The sequence below is a fragment of the Lethenteron reissneri genome, unplaced genomic scaffold (genome assembly GCF_015708825.2).
Source record: "Lethenteron reissneri isolate LAM-NWPU_2019-01 unplaced genomic scaffold, ASM1570882v1 scaffold_1639, whole genome shotgun sequence".
Taxonomy (NCBI): domain Eukaryota; kingdom Metazoa; phylum Chordata; class Hyperoartia; order Petromyzontiformes; family Petromyzontidae; genus Lethenteron; species Lethenteron reissneri.
In genome coordinates, this window is record NW_026891376.1 from 4,620,200 (window position 1) to 4,642,899 (window position 22,700).

A 22,700-nucleotide genomic window follows, 5' to 3' on the forward strand; every position below is an offset into this window, starting at 1 on the left:
CATGCTAACCTCTGCCGTTTTTGGCAAAAATTGAACCAATTTTTACAGCTGTATTTTGAAACAAAAAGTGCATTCCTCGGTTGTGTTTAGACTGAGTAGCCTCTATATTACATTAAAAGTGGGAAATTTCACAATGAAATTTGAAGTAAAAAGATCAAATCGGCATACTTTACCAATGCCGTTCTTGGTCAAAATTTGCTCAATTTTCATAGCTAGATTTTTCAAGAAAAAGTGAATTCCTCCATTTTGTTAAGCATTAGTATGCTCTATATTACTTTAAAAGTGGAAAATTTCACGATTAAATTTTCACGCCCCAAAAATAAAATCAGGGATACTTACTTATGCCGGTTTTAACCAAAATAAGCCAAATTTTCATAGCTTTTTTTTTCAACAAAAAGTTAATTCATCAATTGTATTTACCCTTAGTATGCTATGTATTAGATTAAAAGTGGAACATTTTATGATGAAATGTGCACGTCCCAATATAGAATATCGGCATACCGTTTTTGGCCAATAATGGACAAATATTTGCAACTTCATTTTTCAACAAAAGTGCAATCCTCGGGTGTGCTTAGCCTTAGTATCCTATATATTACGATAAAAGGTGGGAAATTTCACACCGGGTACTTCCCGCGAGTACTCTTATATAAGCACACAACTTCATCTGTCTGTGATGAACGCTGCACTTTACTTAGTTTTCATGCAGGAGGCGCTGCAAACCTACGCGCCCCCTGCATGAACGACGGAGGAGCAGGGACAGACGTTCGATCGCGTTGGAATCGATCTGCAGACGGCGGTCTTCTGGCACGGCCAGCTCTATGTCGCCTTATCTCCACCCCGCGATCCCAACCAGGAGAAAGTCCGCATCAAACCGAACCCCGGTAAGGCCATCTACTTAACGACGAAAATAATTCACGCGAAATGTTGTTTTCAATTAAGTCTTCCAGATGTAAAATGATATAATACAATTATCTAATTAAAACATAATACAATTCAAAGTTGTTTCATTTTAAAACTCCAAAATGGAGCATCGGGAGTTGGCGTGAATGCGTCGTTCATGTGCAATTTTCTTCGTGACTTTCCTGGCCGAAAGCCGTGAATGGTTGTGAGGGGCACCGCAGGCAATCAGGCTTGCTTCAACCCCATGGTTGTCAACATCCAGACGTTAATCGGCAAGGACCATTTCTTGTCCGAGTTCGCCAACATATAAGACGTCATGCAAAATTCTAATGAGTGTTGTTGTGGAGAATGTATCTACTAGATGTGCTCTGCCTTGTAACCAAATACAAATCTATACCAAAAATGCATTTCAAATAGGCTCTTAGAATTACCTCCTTGCTATGAAGCAGATCAGCAGACACAACATCTTTCATTTATCAATCTCTCCACGAAACAAATGAATGTTTTACACAAACTATAACTAGCACGGACTTCTGGGAGTGCGTCAATTATTCAGTGCAAGCCACCTGTGGACCCTTATTGGTGCACAGCGTCTCAACAGCAGCCGGGCTTGTTTCAACCGATAGTTACGGACATCCAGACGTTAATCAGCAAGGAGCATTTCTAGTCCGAGTTAGACAAAATCTACGTCAACACGTAATGCAAAATTATAATTCGTGTTGTAGAGAATGTACCTCCTCTATGTGTAACTTTTAAGTGGTTTGCCTTGTAACTGATGAATGATCCGAGTGTGCTCCTATTTCAAAGACAATGAGTTGCTCCAGAGGGAGATGCTTCCTGAAACCACAAAAGTACTCTTTGACCTGTATCACAAGAACAATGAGTCTCACCTGAGTGATCTGTACAGGTTACTCCAAAAACACACACTTTGTCCTAACATCACTTAATCAATGTTTGACCCTTGTAGACAAAATGTTACATGTACGCACACAATCGGACAAGTATTCATTCTAAATTATTGACAATAATTTTTACGAAGTTAAATTACTGCATTGAAATATGCTGCATCAGGTTACATCGTATTAACAAGATAAACAAAAAACACTGTCTGCTTAATAGTGTATGTACAACATACTATTGTGTCATTCAAAACGAGTAGGCCATTGGATGCTGTCGTCTGGGTCAAAATTGAGCAAATTCTAAACATTACCTACAAACTCCACAACTAAGATGCCACATCAACCATCGCCCCCTACTGACAGGCTCTTGTTCACATGCAGGCCGGTGCAGGGCCACCACCTTGTGCCACACAGGGGCAGCTGCTACTTGGGGATGCTCTTCGAGTGTTTGAGACGAGAAACGATACAAAACTACTAATTGCCGAGGCAATTAAGCAAGCACAATATAAATGCAATTATGATAACATAGTGAATGCTTGGGAGCTTATTGGCTCTCGCTCCTGGTTAGAGATCTACCCAACACACAGGTCCACAACGACTGGCCGCTCTTACCCTGCAGGTTGAACCTAGGAACCGAGTGTTCAACTTCACATTCTTTTCATTAAAGGCCTGTGACAAAGGTGCATCTATTGGAGCGGCATCGTCTAAGGCAGTGGTTCTTAACCTTGTTGGAGATACTGAACCCCACCAGTTTCATATGCACATTCACAGAACCCTTCTTAAATGGAAAAATAAAATTATTTTTTCAAATTCAAAACATAGGTACATGTTTTACTGGTGCACAATCATACGAGTCAGGTGTGTGTCTTAACCTCCGCCGAACCCCTGAGACTGACTCACCGAACCCCTGGGGCTCGATCGAACCCAGGTTAAGAACCACTGGTCTATGGCTTACGCATCTCCCGGGTCTCCATTTGACTTTGTATTGTCTCGGAGGAAGTCCACCCACACCTCCACTTCCACAAACTGCTGGGAGTTGCCTCGCTCTGCCTCACAGTCAGAATTCTCCTCCTGCTTCACGTTGCCTCCATCGATGTGAAAGTCCGATTTTGGAATTGAATCTTCATCTTCACATTTTACCTTCACTTCTTCGCTCTTCACCATCACTTCTTCACATTTCACCTTCACCTCTTCAAATTTCACCTCGATACCTTTAAAAGTTTCCAAGCTGGGATTTTCTTCCGGTTCTTGTTTCATGAGAGATGGGCTCATTGAGGCACTTTGACTTTCACAAGCTGATATCAGACTCCGCTCCTTGTGGATATTATGATGCTTGTGTGTTCTCTGGTGTTTTTTAAGAGTCGATGAACTTGCAAACGCCTTCCCACACACACTGCACTTCCAGGGTTTCTCTCCCGTGTGTGTTCTCTGGTGTGCTACAAGAGCAGATGACATTGCAAACGCCTTCCCACACACACTGCACTTGAAGGGTTTCTCTCCAGAGTGTGTTCTCTGGTGTGCTACAAGAGCAGATAACTGTGCAAACGCCTTCACACACACACTGCGTTTGAAGGGTTTTTCTCCCGTGTGTGTTCTCTTGTGTGTTGCAAGAGTAGATGAAAGTGCAAACGCCTTCCCACACACACTGCACTTGAAGGGTTCCTCTCCCGTGTGTGTTCTCTGGTGTTTTGCACGATGAGATGAATCTAAAAACGCCTTCCCACACACACTGCACTTGAAGGGTTTTTCTCCCGTGTGTGTTCTCTGGTGTTTTACAAGAGTAGATGAATGTGAAAATGCCTTCCCACACACACTGCACTTGAAGGGTTTTTCTCCCGTGTGTGTTCTCTGGTGTTTTACAAGAGTAGATGAAAGTGCAAACGCCTTCCCACACACACTGCACTTGAAGGGTTTCTCTCCCGTGTGTGTTCTCTGGTGTGTTACAAGAGTAGATGACTTTGTAAACGCCTTCCCACACACACTGCACTTGAATGGTTTCTCTCCCGTGTGTGTTCTCTGGTGTTCTACAAGAACATATGACTGTGCAAACGCCTTCCCACACACACTGCACTTGAAGGGTTTTTCTCCCGTGTGTGTTCTCTGGTGTGTTGCAAGAGTAGATGAAAGTGCAAACGCCTTCCGACATACACTGCACTTGAAGGGTTTCTCTCCCGTGTGTGTTCTCTGGTGTTTTACAAGATGAGCTGAATCTGAAAACGCCTTCCCACACACACTGCACTTGCAGGGTTTCTCTCCCGTGTGTGTTCTCTGGTGTTCTACAAGAGTAGATGACTTTGCAAACGCCTTCCCACACACACTGCACTTGAAGGGTTTCTCTCCCGTGTGTGTTCTCTGGTGTACTACAAGAGCAGATGACTTTGCAAACGCCTTCCCACATACACTGCACTTGAAGGGTTTCTCTCCCGTGTGTGTTCTCTGGTGTGTTACAAGAGTAGATGAATCTGAAAACGCCTTCCCACACACACTGCACTTGCAGGGTTTCTCTCCCGTGTGTGTTCTCTGGTGTGTTACAAGAGTAGATGACCGTGCAAACGCCCTCCCACACACACTGCACTTGAAGGGTTTCTCTCCCGTGTGTGTTCTCTGGTGCCGTGTCAAATGTTCAGGACAATTCGTGCTGTATGAACACCGGTCGCATTGTTGCCTTGTCGCACCGAGCTGCGCCGAGTGCCTTTGCTCCATCAGACCAATTCTGCAGAGGAAAGTACAGAGGAAGCGTCAGTTGCAGACAGAAAAAAAAATATCTACACGTCAGTATCGATGCACAGAGGAATGCATATACACAGTCACACGTGACTTACACGTCAATACTTATTTATATATTCATGATATAGTGAAAAAGCTTCCCAAATTCATCACGCGGGCTGTTATGGCACACAATGAGAGGGCAAATGGTCACAAATTTCGGCTGTCTGGCTACAAAAGGAATATTTATGAAAGCTAAATTCAGTTGACATAGCAAAAGGTGTTGAAAATAATACTATTTGTGTTGTGCAGAAATTCATAAATTCATGCTCAATCGCAACTTAGATGTGTGTTGTATATATAGACCTTTTCCAAAAATATATATTGAGAATAATTCGACCCATTTTTTTCCTTAAATAATTAATAAATGAAACCAACACTCAACTCCGCTACCCCTCAAACCACACCAAGCATCTGGAGGTCATTAAACAACAAACTTCGGGGCAAAGAGGGGTTCGCGACTATCTGGAAATCTCCAGGCTGGCAGATGACCATATGACATGACCTCCCCGGACGTTTTGGACAGTTCACAAACAAATCTCCAGAGCACATAGCAGAGACAAACGGACGTTACAACTCGCATTTTCTTTAACGGCAAAAGTTTGAAACTCGTCAAAAAGAACAAATCGACGTTATAGACTGCAGTCTATATGAGCGGCTTTATACTGGTAGGAACGAAGTGGACCAGACACCAATAGATTATATCATCCGTCCGTTTGTCCATTTGTCCGTCCGTCCGTCCGTGTAGCAACATCGCCCCCTACTGCAAACACTTGGCATGACCCTACAAAAACCTTGAGACTCAGTGACGCTATCCTGGCTAAACAAGTGTAACATTCCCTTATAATTCCCTCAGATAGCTTTTAATTAAAACATTTAAATTAATGAGGCTTTCCTGGCTAAACACGTGTAACATTCCTTATAATTCCCTGAGATAGCTTTTAATTAAAACTTTGAAATTAAATTAAAAAACTCACAGCGCCCTAAAGCCTACAGCTAGGCCTAAAGCCTAGAACTAGGCCTGAAACTCTCCCTTCGTATCGTACCCCCGCGTGTGTGAAAGGGAGTTAATGTTTCACAATGTTACATTCCCTGATTTTTTAAAATAGAAACATTTAAATTTCAAGCTTTTACATTAATAATTAAAACATTTAAATTAAATATTAACTCACAGCGACCTAAAGCCTACAGCTAGGCCTAAAGCCTAGAAATAGGCCTCAAAGTCTCCCTTCGTATCGTCCGATTAGGTGTAGCAACATCGCCCCCTACTGCAAACACTTGGCAGGACCCTACAAAAACCTCCAGTGGGGCTTTCCTGGCTAAACAAGTGTAATAATACATTATGTTTATATTCTTTGATATTCGTTCCTACCAGCCCACCCCGCAGGGTCCTGTTTATTATTTATTTTATTTCACCCTTATTCAACTCGTATATCATTTTGTATTGTATCTTTCTATCCATGTAACTTCACCAAGAGAACCAAGGAATGTGCATTCTGGTAGACAAGAAAGTGAGCGCTTGGTTATATCTCCAGCCTCGGGATATCAAAATATAACTCAAAATAAAACACCGATCCCTGGTGACACAGACTTACAACAAAGCTTGGCAAAACCCTCGGAATAATGGTAACAACGAGGGGCATTACGAATCTTGGTTCTTGGTTAAACATGAACCAAATAATAACCACGAGATATTAGACCCGGGGTAACTCATAAGAGGTACAAGAAATAGGTCCAACACACACAAGACCGGATAATATGTATTCCATGGAATCAAAGCCTCCCCGGCCACCTTTGTCTTCCAACAATTTGACACAAACACATGGCAGCCACAATTACGTATGAAGGGTGTCTGGCCTTGAGCTAACAAACACAACGAAGGGGGGGGGGATGCCAACAAGCATAAACTTAGACGGAAAACAGCCCATCCGGGGTCATCAAGGGAAGGGGGGGGGCATTCAGGCGCGGCCGCGGAGAGAGGACGGTGACAGAGGGCATCTGTTTTTTTTCTCTCGCAAGAGACGCACAGAGAGGGGAGGGAATTTCAGATATAACCAACGACACAGATCATGCAATTCAGTCTTGCAAAGGGGCAAACTCCGGGGCATGGCCTCGAGATCAACCATGGGTGTCGTGTCTCGTGGAGCGAAGGGACGATGTGTTGTTAAGAGCTGAGTTCGGTATGAACTGACAGAGTATCGCTGAAAGTTTATTCTACATTCATCCTGATGTTTTGAGTCGCTTGTGGAATCGAGGGTTTGCGATAAGTTGTATTGTACCAAGCTATCAGAGTTGCGTAAGAGGTGTGCTAATACAATTTACAAGTTTTGAGAGTAAGTGATCCAGCCAGCGACGAGCAGCTCACAGCAGCAGCCCTCTTAGAAGAAGGGTGGAGAGCACGAAAGTTGAGCAACGACAAGGCGAAGCCCCGAAGTGAGGGCGGGAGAGGTAACACAATGCCAGTGCAAAACTGGCAGCTGCACGCCAAGGGCGAAAGCAAGGAGAGAGAAAGGAGAGAGCACGGAGCAGTGGAAAGAGCCTGAGCCAGCGCAAGCCCTGAAGTAAGGGCAGGTGTCCGTGTGAAGCTGGCAGCTGCACGATCAAGGAGAGAGCACGGAGCAGTGGAAAGAGCCTGACCAGCCGCCCATGAGCAAGAGTGTCAGCGCCAGCGAGAGCGCCGTGGGTTCGACCCACATACACACCGACCAGCACCAGCTGGGAACCAATGCCAGAGTGAGGAGCGGCGACCATCAGACAAGCTGCGCGCGCTATCTGATGACGGAATCATCGCACACCGCCGACGGCGAGCATCACGCCAACTCAACCAGCAGTGAAGAGAGCTGCAACGCCAAGAGGAAGAGTGCCGTGTGTTTAATACACACACACACGTACACACAGCTACACACACACACAGCTACACACACACACGTACACACAGCTACACACACACACGTACACACACGTACACACAGCCACACACACACACAGCTACACAGCTACACACACAGCTACACACACACACAGCTACACAGCTACACACACACACAGCTACACACGTACACACAGCTACACACGTACACACAGCTACACACGTACACACAGCTACACACACACACACGAACACACACACACACGAACACACAGCTACACACACACACACGTACACACAGCTACACACACACACGTACACACAGCTACACACACACACGTACACACAGCTACACACACACACACGTACACACAGCTACACACACACACACGTACACACAGCTACACACACACACACGTACACACAGCTACACACACACACACGTACACACAGCTACACACACACACACGTACACACAGCTACACACACACGTACACACAGCTACACACACACACACGTACACACAGCTACACACACACACACGTACACACAGCTACACACACACACACGTACACACAGCTACACACACACACACGTACACACAGCTACACACACACACGTACACACAGCTACACACACACACGTACACACACAGCTACACACACACACGTACACACAGCTACACGTACACTCAGCTACAAAGATCCCCGTATAGCCTTAACAGACTGTAGGGTCAAGTGCTGTTAGCGAGCACCTATGAAGGCCAGAACGGCACACGAGGGGGTGGGTGGCCAGCACCACGCCCGACCGCCTTTGTCTCCCAGTGGCGACGTTTACACACCGCACCAGGTACTCATTTAAGGCTGAGTCGACCTAGGGGAGGCCCAGGACCGGTTCAGATAATCGTCACTGGTGTTGGCCGTGAGCGGGAATCGAACCCGGGTCGCCAGGTTCATAGCGCAGCGCGCTAACCGCTACACTATTGCTCCCCACAGCTACACACACACACGTACACTCAGCTACACACACACACAGCTAAACACACACACACATACACACAGCTACACACACACACGTACACTCAGCTATACACACACACACACGTACACACAGCTACACACACACACGTACACTCAGCTATACACACACACACTCAGCTACACACACACACGTACACACAGCTACACACACACACGTACACTCAGCTACACACACACACGTACACACAGCTACACACACACACACGTACACACAGCTACACACACACACGTACACTCAGCTACACACACACACACACACGTACACACAGCTACACACACACACACACAGCTAAACACACACACACATACACACAGCTACACACACACACGTACACTCAGCTATACACACACACACACAGGTACACACAGCTACACACACACACACTCAGCTACACACACACACACTTAGCTACACACACACACGTACACACAGCTACACACACACACGTACACACAGCTACACACACACACGTACACACAGCTACACACACAGCTACACACACACACGTACACACAGCTACACGTACACTCAGCTACAAAGATCCCCGTATAGCCTTAACAGACTGTAGGGTCAAGTGCTGTTAGCGAGCACCTATGAAGGCCAGAACGGCACACGAGGGGGTGGGTGGCCAGCACCACGCCCGACCGCCTTTGTCTCCCCAGTGGCGACGTTTACACACCGCACCAGGTACTCATTTAAGGCTGAGTCGACCTAGGGGAGGCCCAGGACCGGTTCAGATAATCGTCACTGGTGTTGGCCGTGAGCGGGAATCGAACCCGGGTCGCCAGGTTCATAGCGCAGCGCGCTAACCGCTACACTATTGCTCCCCACAGCTACACACACACACGTACACTCAGCTACACACACACACAGCTAAACACACACACACATACACACAGCTACACACACACACGTACACTCAGCTATACACACACACACACGTACACACAGCTACACACACACACGTACACTCAGCTATACACACACACACTCAGCTACACACACACACGTACACACAGCTACACACACACACGTACACTCAGCTACACACACACACACGTACACACAGCTACACACACACACACGTACACACAGCTACACACACACACGTACACTCAGCTACACACACACACACACACGTACACACAGCTACACACACACCACACACAGCTAAACACACACACACATACACACAGCTACACACACACACGTACACTCAGCTATACACACACACACACAGGTACACACAGCTACACACACACACACTCAGCTACACACACCACACACTTAGCTACACACACACACGTACACACAGCTACACACACACGTACACACAGCTACACACACACACACACGTACACACAGCTACACACACACACACACGTACACTCAGCTACACACACACACACGTACACTCAGCTAACACACACACACGTATACTCAGTCACACACACACACACGTACACTCGGTCACACACACACGTACACTCAGCTACACACACACACACCCGTACACACAGCTACACACACACACACGTACACACAGCTACACACACACACACACGTACACACAGCTACACACACACACGTACACACAGCTACACACACACACGTACACAACAGCTACACACACACACGTACACACAGCTACACACAGCTACACACACACGTACACACAGCTACACACACACGTACACACAGCTACACACACGTACACACAGCTACACACACACACACACACGTACACACAGCTACACACACACACACGTACACACAGCTACACACACGTACACACAGCTACACACACGCACACGTACACACAGCTACACACACGTACACACACACGTACACACAGCTACACACACATACACAGCTACACACACACGTACACACAGCTACACACACACACGCCGTCCCAGCGGCCCTGCTGGGAATCCCGAGGTATTTTCAGCACAAGGAACGCCGTACCGCGTAATCCGCCAAGTCAACAAGTGGAAAAGAAGACACACGCACACAACACGCATATCGGGACGAATAAGATGAAAAGCATTTACTGCCCATTGAGTTACGTGGATACGGTCGTTCAGAAGTATTTTTGTCATTCCTTTTCGTTGATTGCATAATCTTGCCAATGAATTAATTGACGTATACTTTTGCTTTGGGGAAATGTTTCTTTATTGCCGTTCGTATGAATATCGTCGCATGCATGTTTAAGGACGTCTTCCTATCGCCGTATATGCTCGCGTTACTCTGAGGAATTAATCGAATGTTCTGTTACCCAGTAAACAACGTAATCATTGAGGGTTAAATGTACGGATCAATGAGAACATCTCCAGGGGTACTGTGTTGACAATTCCAAGCATAAGATTTCGAATATTAAAGTTATGTTTTTGGTTAGAAATTTAAATTTCTTAACACAAAAGAGTCCGAGTGGTGCCTTCCTAAGTTCATGCGTAATGATCTCAAATATGAGAACTGTATCCTGCGGTGAGATTTGAATTTGGAGACACGAAGACACAATCAGTAAATGTTAAAACGAGACTAATTGTATTATCCCGAGTGATAATACGACCCTAGGCAACGAAGATAAGCATAATTATCATAACTGCATACATTAGCATAATTGCATACAGTTGCATAACTTTATAGGATCACCTCCCTAATTAGCATAATTTCGGATAATTACACATTTTTCCTATTTACATTTAATTTTTATTATTTTTAATTAATTTTTCAAGGCCCAACATATACAACAGGTGTGAAGCCAGCCAGGCTCACGATGTCCTTGAATGCTGGGATGAACAGATCTGACTTCAGCTGCATGTGTGTGCTGTGTTAACTTCTTGACTGTTTCCATTCTTACAAAGAGCTCCAGAGGAAAACAAAAAACAAACTACAGCTTTGATATAACCTCCCTGTTCAATAGAGTTAATAGAATTTACTGCAAACACAAACTTTACACTGTCACACACTGGCATGGCTCACAGGTGGTGGTGTATTAATGCTTCCTTACTCCACCAAGAAATTCATTGAGGATCAATCAACATCGCCGAGGCTGCGTCTCTCTCCCCGTGGTGTTAACTACCTCTCCTGGTATACAGGAAGTCGTGGGTTCGATCCCGACCCTGACCCCCGGTTGTCCCCATCTCGACATGCAGAGAGTGAACACCGCCACGCGTCTAGAGTGAACACCGCCACGCGTCTAGAGTGAACACCGCCACGCGTCTAGAGTGAACACCGCCACGCGTCTAGAGTGAACACCGCCACGCGTCTAGAGTGAACACCACCACGCGTCTAGAGTGAACACCGCCACGCGTCTAGAGTGAACACCGCCACGCGTCTAGAGTGAACACCGCCACGCGTCTAAAGTGAACACCGCCACGCGTCTAGAGTGAACACCGCCACGCGTCTAGAGTGAACACCGCCACGCGTCTAGAGTGAACACCGCCACGTGTCTAGAGTGAACACCGCCACGTGTCTAGAGTGAACACCGCCACGTGTCTAGAGTGAACACCGCCACGTGTCCAGAGTGAACACCGCCACGTGTCCAGAGTGAACACCGCCACGCGTCTAGAGTGAACACCGCCACGTGTCTAGAGTGAACACCACCACGTGTCCAGAGTGAACACCGCCACGCGTCTAGAGTGAACACCGCCACGCGTCTAGAGTGAACACCGCCACGCGTCTAGAGTGAACACCGCCACGCGTCTAGAGTGAACACCGCCACGCGTCCAGAGTGACACCGCCACGCGTCCAGAGTGAACACCGCCACGCGTCCAGAGTGAACACCGGCACACGTCCAGAGTGAACACCACCACGCATCTAGAGTGAACACCACCACGTGTCTAGAGTGAACACCGCCACGCGTCTAGAGTGAACACCGCCACGCGTCTAGAGTGAACACCGCCACGCGTCTAGAGTGAACACCGCCACGCGTCTAGAGTGAACACCGCCACGCGTCCAGAGTGAACACCGCCACGCGTCCAGAGTGACACCGCCACGCGTCTAGAGTGAACACCGCCACGCGTCCAGAGTGAACACCGCCACGCGTCCAGAGTGAACACCGGCACGCGTCTAGAGTGAACACCGCCACGCGTCTAGAGTGAACACCGCCACGCGTCTAGAGTGAACACCGCCACGCGTCTAGAGTGAACACCGCCACGTGTCTAGAGTGAACACCGCCACGTGTCTAGAGTGAACACCGCCACGTGTCCAGAGTGAACACCGCCACGTGTCTAGAGTGAACACCACCACGCGTCTAGAGTGAACACCGCCACGCGTCTAGAGTGAACACCGCCACGCGTCTAGAGTGAACACCGCCACGTGTCTAGAGTGAACACCGCCACGCGTCTAGAGTGAACACCGCCACGCGTCTAGAGTGAACACCGCCACGCGTCTAGAGTGAACACCGCCACGTGTCTAGAGTGAACACACAGCCACGCGCCTAGAGTGAACACCGCCACGCGTCTAGAGTGAACACCGCCACGCGTCTAGAGTGAACACCGCCACGCGTCTAGAGTGAACACCGCCACGCGTCTAGAGTGAACACCGCCACGCGTCTAGAGTGAACACCGCCACGTGTCTAGAGTGAACACCGCCACGTGTCTAGAGTGAACACCGCCACGCGTCTAGAGTGAACACCGCCACGCGTCTAGAGCGAACACCCGCCACGCGTCTAGGATCGACACATCCACGTGTCTAGAGTGAACACCGCCACGTGTCTAGAGTGAACACCGCCACGTGTCTAGAGTGAACACCGCCACGCGTCTAGAGTGAACACCGCCACGCGTCTAGAGTGAACACCGCCACGTTCTAGAGTGAACACCGCCACGTGCCTAGAGTGAACACCGCCAAGCGTCTAAGTGAACACCGCACGCGTCTAGAGTGAACACCGCACGCGTCGGTGACACCGCCACGCGTCTAGAGTGAACACCGCCACGCTGTCAGATGAACACCGCCACGCGTCTAGAGTGAACACGCCACGCTGCTAGAGTGAACACCGCACACGCGTCTAGAGTGAACCACCGCCACGCGTCTAGAGTGAACACGCCACGCGTCTAGAGTGAACACCGCCACGCGTCTAGAGTGACACCGCCACGCGTCTAGAGTGAACAACCGCCACGCGTCTAGAGTGAAACAAAACCACCGCCACGCGTCGAGTGAACACCGCCACGCGTCTAGAGTGACACCGCCACGCGTCTAGAGTGAACACCGCCACGCGTCTAGAGTGAAACACCGCCACGCGTCTAGAGTGAACACCGCCACGCGTCTAGAGTGAACACCCGCCACGCGTCTAGAGTGAACACCGCCACTCGTCTAGAGTGAACACCGCCACGCTTCTAGAGTGAACACCGCCACGCGTCTAGAGTGAACACCGCCACGCGTCTAGAGTGAACACCGCCACGCGTCTAGAGTGAACACCGCCACCGTCTAGAGTGAACAACCGCCACGCGTCTAGAGTGAACCCGCCACGCGTCTAGAGTGAACACCGCCACGCGTCTAGAGTGAACACCGCCACGCGTCTAGCGTGAACACCGTCACGCGTCTAGAGTGAACACCGCCAAGCGTCTAGAGTGAACACCGCCACGCGTCTAGAGTGAACACCGCCACGCGTCTAGAGTGAACACCGCCACGCGTCTAGAGTGAACACCGCCACGCGTCTAGAGTGAACACCGCCACGCGTCTAGAGTGAACACCGCCACGCGTCTAGAGTGAACACCGCCACGGTCGAGTGACACCCCGTCTAGAGTGAACACCGCCACGTGTCGAGTGAACACCGCCACGCGTCTAGAGTGAACACCGCCACGTGTCGAGTGAACACCAGCCACGCGTCTAGAGTGAACACCGCCACGTGTCGAGTGAACACCACCACGCGTCTAGAGTGAACACCGCCACGTGTCGAGTGAACACCACCACGCGTCTAGAGTGAACACCGCCACGTGTCGGGTGAACACCGCCACGCGTCTAGAGTGAACACCGCCACGTGTCGAGTGAACACCAGCCACGCGTCTAGAGTGAACACCGCCACGTGTCGAGTGAACACCAGCCACGCGTCTAGAGTGAACACCGCCACGTGTCGAGTGAACACCGCCACGCGTCTAGAGTGAACACCGCCACGTGTCGAGTGAACACCGCCACGCGTCTAGAGTGAACACCGCCACGTGTCGAGTGAACACCGCCACGCGTCTAGAGTGAACACCGCCACGTGTCGAGTGAACACCGCCACGCGTCTAGAGTGAACACCGCCACGTGTCGAGTGAACACCGCCACGTGTTGACGAGCCTCACCTTGTTGTTGTTGTGGGCAGGTCGCTGCTGAAACAAGAGCGGTACAGCAGCTCAAGCGGGCGTGGCCTGGTAAAATATGAAAAAAACCGGTGTTAGTATAGAATATTTAAACAAAGGTACAAAGTGGCGATCCGGGTGAAGACAAATTAAACTTAAGCGAGAGAATTGAAGCGAACGCGACCAGGCGAGGGCAGGAGGCAAGGCCCGCGTTGTAAAGTTCCACCCTGCACATCGCCTCCATGCTGCTGCTACTCAATTGACATCCCGACGAGAGAGAGAGCGAGGCTCTACTCGCTACACAACAACAGCCACCACAACCACCACCACAACCACCACAACAACAACCACCACAACAACCGCGATGAGAATTTCTCACCTCGGATTTCAGTGCACGGGCCGAGCGGCAACTTTCTGGTCCCTCGTGACGTCACGCAGCAGCAGGTGACATGACGTCACTAGCGGGGTAAGATGACACTCCCCTCCCACAATGAGCGGCCCTCAACTCGCGACGACTTTCACGAATAAATTATGTTAATGAGCCGCCAGTCACCGGGCGTGGCTTTGCCCAAATAAGGATTGGCACTGGGACAGACATCGGCAGCGGCCTAGCGGAGGTGACGTCACGCGCAAGAGCGCGGTGGTCGGGGTAGGTGACATGACGTCACTAGCGAGGCACACTTCCCCATTGCGTTTGACGCCGATGAGATCACGCGGCGCTGTGACGTCAGAGGGCTGGGTCAGAGTTCAAGTTTGTTGACAGAAGGGGAGCGGCAGTGACGTGGTGAGCGCTGCGCTCCGCACCGACCAGCCGAGTTCCATTCCCGCTCGTGGCCAACGCCGCCAGAGACACTTTCTGAGCCGGTCCTGAGCCTCCCCTACGTCGACTCAGCCTCAAACGAGTCCCCGGTGCGGTGTGTCAACATCGCCAGCACTGGGGAGACAAAGGCGGCCGGGCGTGGTGCTGGCCACCCACCACCCCCTCTGTGTGTGCCGTGACGACCTGCACCGGTGCTGCTACTCGCTGTGAGCAGCACTTTGTAGACGTCGTGGCTTGGCTCTCCAGCACACCGCTGGCGACATGTCACGATGACATTTTCATGAAAAGAAAATCGCCATACGAACCTCGGCCGTTTTTTGGCAAAATTGGCCCAATTTTTCATGGCTTTATTTTTCAACGAAAAGTGCATTCCTTGGTTGTGTTTATAGCCTGAGTAGCCCATATATTACGTTAAAAAGTGGGGAATTTGATGCATGAAATTTTCGAATATAAAAAAGTTCATCGGCATACTGTGCCGTTTTTAGGCTCAATAAGCCAAACTTTTGACAGCTTTATTTTTGGACGAAAGTTAATTCCTCTATTGTATTTATCCTTAGTATGCCATGTATTAGATTAAAATGCCGTTTTTGGTCAATAATGGCCAAATTTTTACAGCTTCATTTTTCAACAAAAGTGCAATCCTCGGGTGTGCTTAGCCTTAGTATCCTATATATTACGTAAAAAAAAGTGGTAAATTTCACCATGAAATTTTAAAGTAAAAAAATTAAATCGGCCAAAATTGGCCACACTTTCACAGCCTTATTTGTCGACAAAGGTTCATTGCTCCATTGTATTTAGCCTTAGTATGCTATGTATTTGATTAAAATTGGAAAATTTCACGATGAAATGTTCATGTCCCAAACAGAAAATCGACATACTAAACCTCTGCCGTTTTTGGCTAAAATTGAACGAATTTTTACAGCTGTATTTTTAAATAAAAAGTGCATTCCTCGGTTGTGTTGAGCATGATTAGCCTATAAATTACATTAAAAGTGGGAAATTTGACCATGAAATTTGAAGTAAAAAGATCAAATCGGCATACTTTACCAATGGCGTTCTTGGCCAAAATTTGCTACATTTTCATAGCTAGATTTTCCAAGAAAAAGTTAACTCCTCCATTTTGTTAAGCATTAGTATGCTCTATATTACTTTAAAAGTGGGACATTTCACGATGACATTTTCACGTCCATAAAAGGAAAATCGCCATACTAACCTAGGCCGTTTTTGGCAAAATCGATCCAATTTTTTTTAGCTTTTTTTGCAACGAAAAGTGCATTCCTTGGTTGTGTTTAGCCTGAGTAGCCCATATATTACGTTAAAAAGTGGGGAATTTCATGAATTAACTTTTCGAATATAGAAAAGTTAATCGGCATACTGTGCCGTTTTTAGGCTCAATAAGCCCAACTTTCACAGATTTATTTTCGGACGAAAGTTAATTGGCTCCATTGTATTTAGCCTTAGTATGCTATGTATTAGATTAAAAGTGGAACATTTCACGATGAAATGTTCACGACCCCAACAGAAAATCGGCATGCTAACCTCTGCCGTTTTTGGCAAAAATTGAACCAATTTTTACAGCTGTATTTTGAAACAAAAAGTGCATTCCTCGGTTGTGTTTAGACTGAGTAGCCTCTATATTACATTAAAAGTGGGAAATTTCACAATGAAATTTGAAGTAAAAAGATCAAATCGGCATACTTTACCAATGCCGTTCTTGGTCAAAATTTGCTCAATTTTCATAGCTAGATTTTTCAAGAAAAAGTGAATTCCTCCATTTTGTTAAGCATTAGTATGCTCTATATTACTTTAAAAGTGGAAAATTTCACGATTAAATTTTCACGCCCCAAAAATAAAATCAGGGATACTTACTTATGCCGGTTTTAACCAAATAAGCCAAATTTTCATAGCTTTTTTTTTCAACAAAAAGTTAATTCATCAATTGTATTTACCCTTAGTATGCTATGTATTAGATTAAAAGTGGAACATTTTATGATGAAATGTGCACGTCCCAATATAGAATATCGGCATACCGTTTTTGGCCAATAATGGACAAATATTTGCAACTTCATTTTTCAACAAAAGTGCAATCCTCGGGTGTGCTTAGCCTTAGTATCCTATATATTACGATAAAAGGTGGGAAATTTCACACCGGGTACTTCCCGCGAGTACTCTTATATAAGCACACAACTTCATCTGTCTGTGATGAACGCTGCACTTTACTTAGTTTTCATGCAGGAGGCGCTGCAAACCTACGCGCCCCCTGCATGAACGACGGAGGAGCAGGGACAGACGTTCGATCGCGTTGGAATCGATCTGCAGACGGCGGTCTTCTGGCACGGCCAGCTCTATGTCGCCTTATCTCCACCCCGCGATCCCAACCAGGAGAAAGTCCGCATCAAACCGAACCCCGGTAAGGCCATCTACTTAACGACGAAAATAATTCACGCGAAATGTTGTTTTCAATTAAGTCTTCCAGATGTAAAATGATATAATACAATTATCTAATTAAAACATAATACAATTCAAAGTTGTTTCATTTTAAAACTCCAAAATGGAGCATCGGGAGTTGGCGTGAATGCGTCGTTCATGTGCAATTTTCTTCGTGACTTTCCTGGCCGAAAGCCGTGAATGGTTGTGAGGGGCACCGCAGGCAATCAGGCTTGCTTCAACCCCATGGTTGTCAACATCCAGACGTTAATCGGCAAGGACCATTTCTTGTCCGAGTTCGCCAACATATAAGACGTCATGCAAAATTCTAATGAGTGTTGTTGTGGAGAATGTATCTACTAGATGTGCTCTGCCTTGTAACCAAATACAAATCTATACCAAAAATGCATTTCAAATAGGCTCTTAGAATTACCTCCTTGCTATGAAGCAGATCAGCAGACACAACATCTTTCATTTATCAATCTCTCCACGAAACAAATGAATGTTTTACACAAACTATAACTAGCACGGACTTCTGGGAGTGCGTCAATTATTCAGTGCAAGCCACCTGTGGACCCTTATTGGTGCACAGCGTCTCAACAGCAGCCGGGCTTGTTTCAACCGATAGTTACGGACATCCAGACGTTAATCAGCAAGGAGCATTTCTAGTCCGAGTTAGACAAAATCTACGTCAACACGTAATGCAAAATTATAATTCGTGTTGTAGAGAATGTACCTCCTCTATGTGTAACTTTTAAGTGGTTTGCCTTGTAACTGATGAATGATCCGAGTGTGCTCCTATTTCAAAGACAATGAGTTGCTCCAGAGGGAGATGCTTCCTGAAACCACAAAAGTACTCTTTGACCTGTATCACAAGAACAATGAGTCTCACCTGAGTGATCTGTACAGGTTACTCCAAAAACACACACTTTGTCCTAACATCACTTAATCAATGTTTGACCCTTGTAGACAAAATGTTACATGTACGCACACAATCGGACAAGTATTCATTCTAAATTATTGACAATAATTTTTACGAAGTTAAATTACTGCATTGAAATATGCTGCATCAGGTTACATCGTATTAACAAGATAAACAAAAAACACTGTCTGCTTAATAGTGTATGTACAACATACTATTGTGTCATTCAAAACGAGTAGGCCATTGGATGCTGTCGTCTGGGTCAAAATTGAGCAAATTCTAAACATTACCTACAAACTCCACAACTAAGATGCCACATCAACCATCGCCCCCTACTGACAGGCTCTTGTTCACATGCAGGCCGGTGCAGGGCCACCACCTTGTGCCACACAGGGGCAGCTGCTACTTGGGGATGCTCTTCGAGTGTTTGAGACGAGAAACGATACAAAACTACTAATTGCCGAGGCAATTAAGCAAGCACAATATAAATGCAATTATGATAACATAGTGAATGCTTGGGAGCTTATTGGCTCTCGCTCCTGGTTAGAGATCTACCCAACACACAGGTCCACAACGACTGGCCGCTCTTACCCTGCAGGTTGAACCTAGGAACCGAGTGTTCAACTTCACATTCTTTTCATTAAAGGCCTGTGACAAAGGTGCATCTATTGGAGCGGCATCGTCTAAGGCAGTGGTTCTTAACCTTGTTGGAGATACTGAACCCCACCAGTTTCATATGCACATTCACAGAACCCTTCTTAAATGGAAAAATAAAATTATTTTTTCAAATTCAAAACATAGGTACATGTTTTACTGGTGCACAATCATACGAGTCAGGTGTGTGTCTTAACCTCCGCCGAACCCCTGAGACTGACTCACCGAACCCTGGGGCTCGATCGAACCCAGGTTAAGAACCACTGGTCTATGGCTTACGCATCTCCCGGGTCTCCATTTGACTTTGTATTGTCTCGGAGGAAGTCCACCCACACCTCCACTTCCACAAACTGCTGGGAGTTGCCTCGCTCTGCCTCACAGTCAGAATTCTCCTCCTGCTTCACGTTGCCTCCATCGATGTGAAAGTCCGATTTTGGAATTGAATCTTCATCTTCACATTTTACCTTCACTTCTTCGCTCTTCACCATCACTTCTTCACATTTCACCTTCACCTCTTCAAATTTCACCTCGATACCTTTAAAAGTTTCCAAGCTGGGATTTTCTTCCGGTTCTTGTTTCATGAGAGATGGGCTCATTGAGGCACTTTGACTTTCACAAGCTGATATCAGACTCCGCTCCTTGTGGATATTATGATGCTTGTGTGTTCTCTGGTGTTTTTTAAGAGTCGATGAACTTGCAAACGCCTTCCCACACACACTGCACTTCCAGGGTTTCTCTCCCGTGTGTGTTCTCTGGTGTGCTACAAGAGCAGATGACATTGCAAACGCCTTCCCACACACACTGCACTTGAAGGGTTTCTCTCCAGAGTGTGTTCTCTGGTGTGCTACAAGAGCAGATAACTGTGCAAACGCCTTCACACACACACTGCGTTTGAAGGGTTTTTCTCCCGTGTGTGTTCTCTTGTGTGTTGCAAGAGTAGATGAAAGTGCAAACGCCTTCCCACACACACTGCACTTGAAGGGTTCCTCTCCCGTGTGTGTTCTCTGGTGTTTTGCACGATGAGATGAATCTAAAAACGCCTTCCCACACACACTGCACTTGAAGGGTTTTTCTCCCGTGTGTGTTCTCTGGTGTTTTACAAGAGTAGATGAATGTGAAAATGCCTTCCCACACACACTGCACTTGAAGGGTTTTTCTCCCGTGTGTGTTCTCTGGTGTTTTACAAGAGTAGATGAAAGTGCAAACGCCTTCCCACACACACTGCACTTGAAGGGTTTCTCTCCCGTGTGTGTTCTCTGGTGTGTTACAAGAGTAGATGACTTTGTAAACGCCTTCCCACACACACTGCACTTGAATGGTTTCTCTCCCGTGTGTGTTCTCTGGTGTTCTACAAGAACATATGACTGTGCAAACGCCTTCCCACACACACTGCACTTGAAGGGTTTTTCTCCCGTGTGTGTTCTCTGGTGTGTTGCAAGAGTAGATGAAAGTGCAAACGCCTTCCGACATACACTGCACTTGAAGGGTTTCTCTCCCGTGTGTGTTCTCTGGTGTTTTACAAGATGAGCTGAATCTGAAAACGCCTTCCCACACACACTGCACTTGCAGGGTTTCTCTCCCGTGTGTGTTCTCTGGTGTTCTACAAGAGTAGATGACTTTGCAAACGCCTTCCCACACACACTGCACTTGAAGGGTTTCTCTCCCGTGTGTGTTCTCTGGTGTACTACAAGAGCAGATGACTTTGCAAACGCCTTCCCACATACACTGCACTTGAAGGGTTTCTCTCCCGTGTGTGTTCTCTGGTGTGTTACAAGAGTAGATGAATCTGAAAACGCCTTCCCACACACACTGCACTTGCAGGGTTTCTCTCCCGTGTGTGTTCTCTGGTGTGTTACAAGAGTAGATGACCGTGCAAACGCCCTCCCACACACACTGCACTTGAAGGGTTTCTCTCCCGTGTGTGTTCTCTGGTGCCGTGTCAAATGTTCAGGACAATTCGTGCTGTATGAACACCGGTCGCATTGTTGCCTTGTCGCACCGAGCTGCGCCGAGTGCCTTTGCTCCATCAGACCAATTCTGCAGAGGAAAGTACAGAGGAAGCGTCAGTTGCAGACAGAAAAAAAAATATCTACACGTCAGTATCGATGCACAGAGGAATGCATATACACAGTCACACGTGACTTACACGTCAATACTTATTTATATATTCATGATATAGTGAAAAAGCTTCCCAAATTCATCACGCGGGCTGTTATGGCACACAATGAGAGGGCAAATGGTCACAAATTTCGGCTGTCTGGCTACAAAAGGAATATTTATGAAAGCTAAATTCAGTTGACATAGCAAAAGGTGTTGAAAATAATACTATTTGTGTTGTGCAGAAATTCATAAATTCATGCTCAATCGCAACTTAGATGTGTGTTGTATATATAGACCTTTTCCAAAAATATATATTGAGAATAATTCGACCCATTTTTTTCCTTAAATAATTAATAAATGAAACCAACACTCAACTCCGCTACCCCTCAAACCACACCAAGCATCTGGAGGTCATTAAACAACAAACTTCGGGGCAAAGAGGGGTTCGCGACTATCTGGAAATCTCCAGGCTGGCAGATGACCATATGACATGACCTCCCCGGACGTTTTGGACAGTTCACAAACAAATCTCCAGAGCACATAGCAGAGACAAACGGACGTTACAACTCGCATTTTCTTTAACGGCAAAAGTTTGAAACTCGTCAAAAAGAACAAATCGACGTTATAGACTGCAGTCTATATGAGCGGCTTTATACTGGTAGGAACGAAGTGGACCAGACACCAATAGATTATATCATCCGTCCGTTTGTCCATTTGTCCGTCCGTCCGTCCGTGTAGCAACATCGCCCCCTACTGCAAACACTTGGCATGACCCTACAAAAACCTTGAGACTCAGTGACGCTATCCTGGCTAAACAAGTGTAACATTCCCTTATAATTCCCTCAGATAGCTTTTAATTAAAACATTTAAATTAATGAGGCTTTCCTGGCTAAACACGTGTAACATTCCTTATAATTCCCTGAGATAGCTTTTAATTAAAACTTTGAAATTAAATTAAAAAACTCACAGCGCCCTAAAGCCTACAGCTAGGCCTAAAGCCTAGAACTAGGCCTGAAAC

The 22,700-nt window shown here is 46.9% G+C and overlaps 1 protein-coding gene across 1 annotated transcript in view; it reads right to left on the reverse strand.

The window, feature by feature from the left end:
• Positions 1-681: 681 nt before the first annotated feature.
• Positions 682-22,700, reverse strand: part of LOC133363022 (zinc finger protein 91-like) — a 31,589-nt gene continuing 9,570 nt past the window's right edge. Inside the window, exons 3-4 of the mRNA XM_061582033.1 lie at positions 20,285-21,619; positions 682-4,437 (exon numbers count right to left, since the gene is read on the reverse strand). Of these exons, the coding sequence (XP_061438017.1) occupies positions 2,751-4,437; positions 20,285-21,609 (3,012 nt within the window). The 5' untranslated portion in view covers positions 21,610-21,619 and the 3' untranslated portion in view covers positions 682-2,750. The remainder of the gene's footprint in view (positions 4,438-20,284; positions 21,620-22,700) is intronic.